General features: G+C 45.2%; 1 protein-coding gene across 1 annotated transcript in view; it reads right to left on the minus strand.

The window, feature by feature from the left end:
* The window catches only part of LAMA2 (laminin subunit alpha 2), a 633,073-nt gene that overhangs the window by 172,692 nt on the left and 448,258 nt on the right, over nt 1–12,123 (minus strand). The window contains exon 31 of the mRNA XM_038760171.1: nt 3,690–3,814. Within this exon, the coding sequence (XP_038616099.1) occupies nt 3,690–3,814 (125 nt within the window). The remainder of the gene's footprint in view (nt 1–3,689; nt 3,815–12,123) is intronic.

Consider the following 12,123-nt stretch of genomic DNA (forward strand, 5'->3'; position numbering starts at 1 on the left):
CATCAAAAAAAAAACTTCTCTCTGCAGATTTTTTTCAATTTGCAGTACTTCCTGATACGTCACAGCACTACAGCACCCAAACCAAATTAGGCTAGCAAGTTCAAGCAGTAGGAATCACTTTATACAATGGCTCACTTGTCTTTTTAGCTCAGAATCACAAATTAATATTAATAATTTTAGTAATAACTGTGGTATTTGTTAAGCACTTACTATGTTCCAGGCACTTTACTAAGCATTGGGGTGGATTCAAGCAAATTGGGTGGGACACAGTCCCTGTCCCATATGGGGCTAATGGTCTCAATCCCGATTTTCCAGATGAGGAAATAATAATATTAATAATGATGATGGTATTTGTTAAGCACTTACTGTGTGCCAAGCACTGTAAGTTAAGTGACTTGGCCAAGGTCACGCAGCAAACAAGTGGTGGAGCTGGGTCAGAACCCAGGTATTTCTGGTTCCCAGATCCATGCTCTATCCACTAGATCATACTGCTTCTCTAAATTTCTCTCAAATAAAGGAAAGAAACCATGCTGGGAAATAACTGCTTGTTAAAATTGGATCCTGGTCTCCCAGAGAAACAGTACCCAGAGTTGGGTGCCAGTCACCAGTCCTCATCTACCATTTGCATAACAAAGGCTGAACCAAATGCTGAAAAAGCACCCAGGTGGTTTGGGTCTGGCACTGAGCTCCCAGTTGGTCCTGTGGAGTCAGCATCCTATTTCCAACTCACTTATAATGCATTAAATCAATAACGCCTGAATGCGTAATAGAATTACACTTTTGCAAAAATGTAAACAAATTGATCTACTACTCACAAACTCATTACCCAACACATTTTTTACTCCATAAAAATAGATCTGCAAACACATAAGCGGCTGGCTCTGCTCCGTTTCTCAGCTCGTCAGTTTGAGACTGAACGCTGAGGACACAGTACTGTAAAAAACTGACTTCAAAGCCTAAATAGGATGACTTGGACTGGTCTAAAGAAACTTTGGGATGTAAAAATCATTTGATTATGCACCCATTTGACTAGAAACCCTTAGATAATGATGGTGTCTTCCTTGAAACACGTGATATGTGCAGTTATTATTGAATTATCCTGTAGTGGCTGATTCAGATTTGGGCTTTCCATGTTCCCTAAAAAGGGTTATGGAAGTGGAAGCGCAAATAAAACCGTCAACCTGACATTTTTCAAATCTAGATTCCACCAGTTCTCTCAATCAATAAAAGAAGGAATACTTCCTGTAATAAAGAGAGGATTGGCTGCTTTCTAATTAAAGAAGTTTGAAAAATAAGGTTGCTATTTTGGGAGCTGCCATTTAGTGCCTGGGAGAGATATAAGGACTAAGCATTCCCTTCATTGGGGAGAGGCAATACCAGCAACATTTCACTCAGTTATAATCTTCCTGGATACCCTAAAAATGGTACTAATATAATCCCTGAAACAGAGGAAGCAGGAAGGAGTTGCTCTCTAATAGCTTGGGGGTGGGGGGGAGGGGGGGCAGGCAAGTAACATGTATTGTCTGAACAGAGTAAATTGTCTACAGTTGCCTAAACCAGAAATGACTTTAAACGTATTAGATGATGAGGGGGGACCATGGTTCACCCTTGTTTGAAGAGTGGGTAAATTCGTGTATATGGAGTTGAACATTTTGGTGGTTTGCAGGGGCTTTAAATACTTGTCTTAGGAACACCACAAAGAGTAATAATAATAATATTAATAATAAATATTTGTTAAGTGCTTTTTTGTGTCAAGCGCTGTACTAAGTACTAGGGTAGATACAAGATAATCAGGTCCCATATGGCTCGCACATCTAAGTAGGAGGGAGAACAGGCATTGAATCCCCATACTGCAGATGAAGGAACTGAGTCACAGGGAAGTAAAGTAACTGGCCCAAGGTAACACAGCAAGTAGGTGGCAGAGCCAGGTTAGAACTCAGGTTCCCTGGACTCCCAGGCCCCGTGCTGTATGAGAGGATACAGTATGCTGAAGGTAAATGGATGCAACATGGATTTCTCTAGCTTAGTCCTGAAGCTGAGTCCTTGTGAATCTTCTCTTTGGAGAGAAGAAGGGAGACTATAAGGGCTCTATGGAATGGAAGCTTTCTCTCCTATATTTGGCAACTGCCATACTATCAATACATAGTGCTCTAAATAAATTAATATGGAGCTCCTTTACAAGAAGCAAGGGAACAGCAAGGTGGCACAAAAGAAAGCTAGTACCTAGGTCCAAGCTCTAATCACATTATGGTTAGACTACTGTATTAGGCTTCACACAGGACTCCCAGGTTCTCCCCTCCCAAATTTATGTGCCATGCTCTCACTTCAATTACTGTTGTAAGCTCCTCTTCTAGACTGCATCTTTCCAGAGGAGAGAGAACAAGCCTACATATTCTATTGTTCTCTCCACCGACTCTCCCAGTTTAACTTTTCATTTCTCTTCACCTGCTGTGCCCCAGTTTGCTTTCATTGTTCTTCCCTAAGGCACCATATCCCTTCTGTCTGGACTGTCAACTCTGCCACACTTTTCTCCACCACTGGAACTCCCTTCCTCCTCAACACCACTAGATTATTATTATCATTATGGCATTTGTTAAGCACTTACTTACTATGTGTCAAGCACTGTTCTAAGCACTGGGGCCCACTGTTGGGTAGGGACTGTCTCTATATGTTACCAACTTGTACTTCCCAAGTGCTTAGTACAGTGCTCTGCACACAGTAAGCACTCAATAAATATGATTGATTGATTGACTGATTGATCAGGTGAGACACAATCTCTCCCACATGGGGCTAATAGTCTAAGCAAGAGAACACACAGTAGGCAAGTGGCAGAGGTAGGATTAGAAACTCAGGTTTTCTGACTCCTTAGCTCATACTCCTTCCATTAGGTTATTCTTCTCCTAGACCACAGTTCTCTCTATCTTCAAAGGCTTCCAATCACACAACTTTCAATAAGACTAATTTTCAGCATTTTAAATTGTACAATTCAAAAGTAACCTCCAGAATTTTGTTTTTATTTATATCCATGACTAGCATGTGGGTGTGTATGAAATGTACTATATATGTAATATATGTTAATAAGCATATATAATTATAAGCATATAATTCAACTGAGCATCCTTTATTTTTGAATTTTATTTAAATATTATATACCCTACTTTACGTGTGTATATATAATATATATATATATATCTAATTGTACATTCAATTATTTATTCTGATTGCACTTGTCTGTATTTTTATGTCTCTTTCCCCCATTTGAGCTTAATAAACTCCCTGTGGTCAAATAGTATATTTCTTGCCTCTGCTGTACTTTCCCAAATGCTTAGCACAGTGCTTTGCATCTAGTAGGTGCTTAATAAATTCTACTAGTACTACTACTACTGCTACTACCACCTCCACTACTATTACTTTCAGACACTTGTGGTGATACTGAATTAAACCCTAATTCTGTCCATATTTATTATACAGTACAAGGTACAGCATTTATAATCCTTATTGACAGGGGACAAATTCACATGGCAGAAACTTGTATGTCAATGTAAAAGTAAAATAATAATGTAGTGGAAACTAGTGAACGAAACTGCAAGGTTATACTTCACAGTAATTCAGGAGAATGTGGCCAGCCCACTACACTGATATCTTAGGATAAGATGGATGAAATTACTCATTGAGAAAGGCAGCCTTACTTGTTGCTTGAACTGATTAGAGGGCAAGCACAACGCTGACAGTCATCTGGTAATCCCCTGACTATCCCATAGTACCCAACAGTACACCTTTCACAAGAGTCTCCAGCAGTATTGTGCTGACAGTTCTGGAAAAGAGAAAGAGACATTCAAAGTTTGGGTTAAAATTGCAAAGGTTAGGATACCATTTTTTCTCCAGGCTTCACATTAACTCATCCCCTACAGAATTCTTTTTTTTTTTGAGATGAGTTGTTCTTAGACATTTCTCAATACAGTTCCCTCATCTAAGAAATTGCAAAAGGCAGGTCATAATATCTGAATCTGAAGTATCTGACAGAATAGGTACAGACGGAAATCACTGAGGTCAAACATCATATGAATCCTCCGAAAATCTTGTTTTCACTATCCAAGGCAAAACACTGGCCTGAAAGGAGCATTGGTCAGTCCCAGTAATGTCATTCCTGATGTTCCTTTACAGTGGTCAAGAAAGATGATCTTCATACAGACAAATTCTTATGAAATTCTTCTGTAGTTTTGACTTAAATTTCTGCCTAAATCTCCCCCTAAAATTAGTAACCGCATATTGACGTTTTACTCTCCAGATGGATAAAATTTGACATTCATAGGAGACACTAACCTGGCAACAATCTTGCCTCCTAGGAAAGTTATAAAGAAGGAGAGAATTTCCTGCCAGTGAGAAGTCTTGATTATATGTTCTATGATACTTTACACTCTTTGAGGATGGGATCATGTCCAGAAACCCTAAGGTACTCCCCCAAGTGTTTAATACAGTGCCCTGTACACACTAAATTCCATCAATTGATTAGCTGAATTAACATGAGGTGGTGGACCTCCTTTCCCTGTATTCTCAAAGCAAACTGCTGGTTTTTAGATGGTGATTGTGGTCACTTTAACCTAACAACAATCACAGAAAGAAAGTTTATTTATTCTAGATTGTAAGCTCAAAGTGGACAGGAAATGTGTCTGCCAACTTGCTATACTGTACACTCCTAAGCACCTAGTACAGTGCTCTGCACATAGTAAGCATTCAATAAATGCCACTGATAATGATGGCTCGTCAAGTTCCTGGATCACCAGAATGTAGGAAGGAAAACAAACCCCAGGAAACTGTATTTTCTTTTTTAATTTTCATCTCTCATCATAGACATTTTTCTAGTGCAATAAGAAGATAAATTAAAAAAAAAACTGTGACATACATCAAAGACCCATGAAGTACAGGCGAAAGCAGCCCTGCACACCTGCTTTCCCCTTCTCCTCCTCTCTGGCACCCTCCCTACCATCTGAATTACTCTGGAAATTGCAGTACTGTAGACCTAGCCAGAATGTGCTGGGAGAAAGATTCAAATAGGAATTCAAGGAACACCTTGAATAACTTCACCGCAGCACATCATCATCACTTTGATTGCGTTCATTATGGATTGTGAAAGAAATGAAGTGTAAAATAAAAGAAATCCAGATGATGCTGGTCAATAGGGTTGTTCATTAAAATGCTAGCTTTAAAAAAGGAATCCAAGTAGGAACTGGATAACAAACCAAATACATGAATAAAGCAATAAGAGCCACCCAAATGCAATCACAGTATCATTCTAACAGGAACTCTGATAAATGGTGTTACCTAATTAAGAAAAATATTGTCTCACAGCTAAGTAATAATCTGAGGGGATAAAAAGTCATGAATTTTCATGAAGAAAAACTGTCTCTAAATGGTAAAGCTTTTTAAAACAAGCTAAAAATAGAGAGAAGTGAAAAATATATTCAACTGAAGTATGCTAGAAGGTTATATTAATATGATGATTATAATGATAATCAGGTGGATTCATTCACACATTTTTTTAAGGACTTGTATAAAAGTTTAAGTGAGGCAATGTAATTCCCATCAAAGAAGCAGAAACCTAGCTTTGTTTAAAATAAATAAAAATATCTGGTTGGTGGGTTCTGCTTAAGGAGGTAAATTAAGAGAGCAAGGCATGGACCAACGTTATTTGGAACAGAAGTGAGGAAAAGATTCTGAAGTTGTTGACTGCTAGGAATAGCCTATTGGTCAAGGAAACATGGGATAAATGGGGGAGTCAGAGTGGCAAAGCATGTTAATTTTTAAGCCAAGAAAGGACTCTACCCTCCTTCAGCAACAAGGAGGAAAGGCAGGGGCAGAGATGGAGGCATTTGAATAGACTGAGGAAAAGGAAGTAAGATCCATAGAAATTGTAAAAGAAAATGTTACATTATTCAGGATTCCTAGGAGGGCAAAGAAATTCTGTTGTTGAGAAATGGGTAAGGGAGAGTAGGGAGTTTTAATCCAGACTTGGAGAAAAACACTCAGTTCATGGATAGGGATGGCCGCTGCTGTGGAGTAGAGAAAGTCGGCAGGAACTGCTACAGGGGAAGTTTTGGGCATGGAAGCCAGGGGCAGCGGGGTTCTTTGTTAAGGGAAGTGGAAGTCTTGAAGGACTGTGCTGTAAGAAGGCAATGAAACCTAGGAAAGGATAGATGGGATTGGCTCTGCCATGCTTCCTCCTGAATCTCCCCAGTATTGGGTGTTTATTTGTCAGAAATTCCAGCACAGCTCTTGATAGGCAGGAGTTTTTGATGACCAGCATCGATTTGGCATTACTATATTAGATTCTGTCTCTCCCTACTGATGGGGACCCCATTAACCATGGAAAAGTTGCAGATATTGTTTGAACGTATGCGGTCCTGTTGCCATGCTTGGTATGGGCCTTAGACCCTGCAGCCCACTGGCTGGGTCTGGGAACCAAACCAAATAAGGAGGTATACTTCGCCCAGCTCTGCACCAAATCTGCACCAATCCATCCCCTGCTGTTTTCAAATCTACCAATCACTGTGATCAGCAACAGCAGTATATAAGCTCGTTGCATCAGGCATTCGAGGCCTTTTCCCTTAAGGAAACGAGCCCGCCGGGTGCGTTACCCCCTATTTGGTCTTCGGCATTACCAATAAAACTTAATTAAAACTTTCAGTAGTCACATGCTGTCTAATTCTTTAGTCACCCGGTGACCTTGGTGGCGATCCAGAACAACCGCCGCCATCATTTTGGTGGCCCATACGGGGACCAGTAGATGTGACTGCCGCCATCCTGGCTGACCACAGCACAGCCTGAAGCCATCGGAGTGGTGAGTCCTCTTTTGAATTGTTCTTGTCTGTTCTCGCAGAGGCACCCTCTAGTTCCCAGGTACACTGGGGGGAAGGAGGGCCGACCGGGTCGGTCCGGGAAAAGGACCTCTCGTCGGAAGGCGGTCCGGGGAAGGGACCTCTCATCAGGGGATGCCCTGAGGTAGAGGGACCGCAGCTTGGGCTAGTGGGACGCCACACGCCGCTCGGGCATAGCCCAAGAGAGAGACACAGAACCAGAATTGTTCTTGTCTGCTCTCACGGAGAGACCCTCTAGTTCCCGGGTACACTAGGGGGGAAGGAAGGCCGACCAGGTCGGTCTGGGAAAAGGATCTCTCATCAGGTGATGGTCTGGGCATTTCAGTGTCAGTGGGATGCCACGCGGCGCATGGGCATTGCCCAAGAGTGACACAGAACCTGAATTGTTCTTGTCTGCTCTCACAAAGGCACCCTCTAGTTTCCAGGTACACTAGGGGGGAAGGAAGGCCGACTGGGTCGGTCATAGCCCAAGAGAAACACAGAACCTCAAAAAAGGAACATTTTCCATCCATTATGGGACAAATTTTTTCCATCACCTCAAAAGAGGAACGTTTTCCACCCATTATGGGACAAGATTCTTCAATCCCAGGCGACTCCCCATTGGGTTCCCTGCTGACCACAAAGAATAAGGACAAATTTGGTTTGGCCGATTTAAAATGCCAGCAACTGATTTTTTTGTGCACCACAAAATGGTCCCAGTATAAATTAGAGGATCAGGAGGTCTGGTCCGAATATGGGTCCCTAAGTTATAATACCATTCTCCAGCTGGACTTATATTGCAGGCGGTTACAGAAATGGTCAGAAATCCCGTATGTCCAAGCATTTATGGCTCTGTCCCAGAGCCCCGAGGGAAAGAACTGCCGCATATGTATTTCCGATGTTATGTCCTCCTCCATACCAGTCCACCTCCTCGTGGGCCCTAAATTCTTCCAGCACCCGGGGAGGCACACACTATGTCCCTCCAGAGAGAGAGGAAAGGATACTCCCCTTGAGGGAGGTCACAGGGAAGAGGGGACAGATAGTGCGGGTACAGGCACCCTTTTCTTTGAGCAAATTGGAAATGGCAAAACAGAAATTGGGACAATATTCTCTGGGTCCCGTGCTCTTTCGGGACGAATTCTGGAGTCTGACCCTGCAGTACGATCTGTCATGGGAAGATCTTAACCTGTTGTTTTATAGCCGCCCCTCACTCCAAACCAGAATGGAGTTATCAGGGGGAGAGTACTGATAGACAGCTCCGGGATCATATGATTACATGCCTACTGGCAGGCATGGAGAAAGGAATTAGGAAGCAAGTTAACTATGATCGGGTCCGAGCTGTGACCCAGGACTCTACCAAGAACCCCACCATGTTTAGACTAAGACTGGTGGAAGCGATTCGAATGTACACCTAGCTTGATCCTGACTCGGTAGAGGGAAGTGTCATTCTGAATATGCATTTTATTAATCAATCAGCTGAAGATATCCACCAAAAATTGCAGAAGGAGCAGTTGGGGCCACAAACCCCCACGAATCTGTTGATAGAGGCTGCCTTTAGAGTTTTTAACAACCGTGACCAGGCAGCCTGGGATGAGAAGGACCGCAGGGCCAAAGTGAAGGGCATTACATTACTTGTGGCGGCCCTGATGAAGGGTCGATCTCACCCTGGAGGGTCGCCCGATGTGGCCATGGCACTTGCCCGCAGCCCAGTGTCCGGGAAGCCCTGTTTTGCATACCATCAGTCTGGCCATTGGGCTTGGGAGTGCCCCCAGGCACGGAGGCCTGGTCACAGCCGCCAGCCGGAGACACGGGCACTGGAAGCGGGACTGCACACTGCTGGAGGTGAGCGCCAACCCTGAGGCTGGCCAGTTCTCGGCTGTTGGCACGTCTAAGAGCCGGGACTGATGGGGCCCAGGGAACAGCCAGGGCCCCACAGGAACCATCTCCATGGCTGAACCCAGGGTGAGCACGGAAGTGTCCAGTAAGATTATAAATTTTCTTATCGATATGGGGGCCACCTACTCTGTCCTTACCAGTTTTTGCGGTCCTACCCATTCATCTAGCATAAGGGTGGTGGGGATCGATGGCATCTCAAAATCTTGTCACCAAACTGACCCCCTACCATGTTTATACCAGCAGGAATTGTTTGAACAGAGATTCCTTATTATTCCCTCTACCCCCACACCCTTACTGGGGAGGGATATCATGATCAAGCTGAGATCGTTCTTTTTATTGGTCCATCCAGTTGGCATCCTCATTGCCACAGCCAATAGGGAGGACTTACCTGAGTACTTTGTGGAAAAAATCGACCCCCTCGTTTGGGATAAAGGTCTCCCCGGCCGAGCCATTAATGCAATCCCAGTCGAGGTGTGTCTAAAGGATCCCTCCAATTTTCCATCATCATCATCATCATCATCATCATCAATCGTATTTATTGAGCGCTTACTATGTGCAGAGCACTGTACTAAGCGCTTGGGAAGTACAAATTGGCAACACATAGAGACAGTCCCTACCCAACCAGTATGCGCTCCCAACAGAGGCATGGGCAGGGATCCAACCAATTATCGAGCGATTTCTCAAACAAGGATTACTTGTGCCATGCCATTCTCCCTGCAACACCCCTGTCCTCCCGGTAAAGAAACCAGACGGGACCTATCGCTTTGTCCAGGACCTGCAGAGGGTGAATGCGGCTACCATACCTATTCACCTGATAGTCGCGAACCCATACACTCTCTTTGCGCAGGTACTGGGGGAGACTAACTGGTTCTCAGTAATAGATTTGAAGAACGCCTTCTTTTGTATCCCCTTGAGTAAAGGGTCCCAGTATATTTTTGCTTTTGAGTTGACCGGACCAGGAGAAAAGTTGGGACATCAGTACACCTGGACGGTCCTTCTGCAAGGATTCTGGGATAGCCCTCACCTTTTTGGGGAATGCTTGGGCCGAGATCTCCGTGACTTTGAATTACATGAGAGCACCCTCATTCAATACGTGGATTATCTCCTCATTTGCAGCCCGACTGAGGAGGGCGCGAAGGAGGACATTGTCCGGACACTTAACCACCTGGCTTGTTCTGGGTACCGAGTCTCCCCTTCAAAATTACAGGCCTGCAAACAAGAGGTTCGATATCTGGGTCATGTATTAAGCCCTTTAGGGAAGACCCTAAGCCCAGAGAGAAAAGACGCAATCCTGCAAATCCCAGCCCCCCAGACCAAACGCCAGTTGCGTGCCTTTTAGGAATGACTGGTTTCTGCTGCATCTGGATTCCAAACTACAGGATCCTGGCCAAGCCTCGTATGATGCCCTTGCTGGGCCAGAGGATGAGCCGCTGGGGTGGGGTGGCGAACAGATGGCCGCGTTTCGAACTCTCAAACGGAAACTTTCCTTAGCCCCAGCCTTAGCCTTGCCTGACCTAGCCGAACCCTTTGCCTTATATGTAGATGAGCGGTGACACCACTGTGCCACAGTTCCAGGTCAATCTTTGGGACCAGACTTTCGGGCGGTAGCATATTTTTCCAAGCAGTTGGATAGAGTTGCCTCTAGTTGGCCAGCATGTCTCCATGCGGTAGCGGCCACCGCCGTAGCGGTACAGGAGAGCAGAAAGCTGACTTTGGGCCAACCCCTTACCATCTATACTCCACATTGAGTCCTAGCAGTGCTAGGAAATAAGGGCGAGCATTGGCTCACAGGAGGCTGCTTGCTGCAATACCAGGCCTTCCTTCTTGACACCCCTGAGGTTATCTTAAAGACCTGTAACTCTCTGAACCCAGCAACCCTTCTCCCTCTTCCAGGAGATGTGGAAGGGGACTGGCCAGCCCCAGTTCATGATTGCCTAAACGAAATTGACGAGAGTTACTCTAGCAGACCAGACCTTAGGGACTTACCCCTTGAAAACGTGGATGTTAACTGGTTAACGGATGGGTCCAGTTACATGGACCAGAGAGTCCGATATGCAGGGTACATGGTAGTGAGCCTCCACGAGGTTATCGAGGCACGGCCCCTCCCTCCAGGACCTCTGCGCAGAAAGCAGAACCAGTAGCCCTATCTCGAGCTATGGAATTGGGAAAGGGGATGCGTCTTAACATATTTACTGACTCCAAATATGGCTTCCATGTCTTTCATGCTCATGGGACTCTTTGGAAAGAGCGAGGTCTCCTTACTGTCCGAGGCACCCCTATCAAACATGCAGAGGAAATCCTCCCGCCACTCTCAGCAGTTTGGGAACCCCAGGAGGTGGCTGTAATTCACTGTCAGGGACACCAAAAGGGGAATACAGAAATAATCAAGGGAAATCGTTTTGCGGACTCAGCTGCTTGACAGGCAGTCCGCACCAGAACCAAGGCAGCCAGCATGTTGGCTCTTGTACCAACCCTCTCGGAACTTGTGGGTGTCCCGATCTATCCCGAGTCAGAGTTGGGCAAAGCGGATGAGGAAGGCTGCATCCTCCGGACAGATGGGTGGCTAGAAACCCCAGAGGGAAAGCTCTGCATTCCCCAAGCCTCCACTTGGAAGTTATTGAATGGAATGCATCTGGATACCCACCTGGGTCGGGACACCTTACATACCCTCTTAGAACCCATTTTTGTGGGACGAGGTATGCAGGAAACCATTAAGAGAGTTTGCCACACTTGCCCAATCTGTGCCAGAGCTAATCCTGAGGGGGCAGTTTGGAAGCCTCCCTTACTGACGCCAGTACAGCGGCACGGCCAGTTAAATCGGGAGAACTGGCAAATTGATTTTACCCACAAGCCTTCTTACTCTGGATACCGGTATCTGCTAGTCCTGATTGATACCTTCATGGGATGGATCGAGGTCTTCTTATGCCGCACTGAGCGCACAGTAGAGGTGGGCAAGTGGCTCCTTAGGGAAATAATCCCTTGCTTTGGACTCCCCCGCTCACTCCAAAGTGATAACGGACCTGCCTTCACCTCTCAGGTGACCCAGTCCATTGCCTGCGCCCTAGGGATTACCTACTCCCTGCATGCCGCCTGGCACCCACAGTCCTCAGGGAAGGTAAAGAAGGTTAATCACATTTTAAAACGTATTTTGACTAAGCTCTGCCTCGAAACCCGACAATCCTGGGTTCAGTGTTTGCCTACGGGTCTCCTCCTACTCCGTATGGCGCCCCGCAAAGGCCTGGGCCTCAGCCCCTTTGAGCTGCTGTAGGGCCACTCCTTTCTCACTACTGATCTCGTGGTGGACCCAGAAGCACAGACTTTAGGGCACTTTGCTTCCCAGCTAGAAGCAGTACATATGGCCCTACGCAGGTAT

This window comes from Tachyglossus aculeatus, chromosome 2, assembly GCF_015852505.1.
Source record: "Tachyglossus aculeatus isolate mTacAcu1 chromosome 2, mTacAcu1.pri, whole genome shotgun sequence".
Taxonomy (NCBI): Eukaryota; Metazoa; Chordata; class Mammalia; order Monotremata; family Tachyglossidae; genus Tachyglossus; species Tachyglossus aculeatus.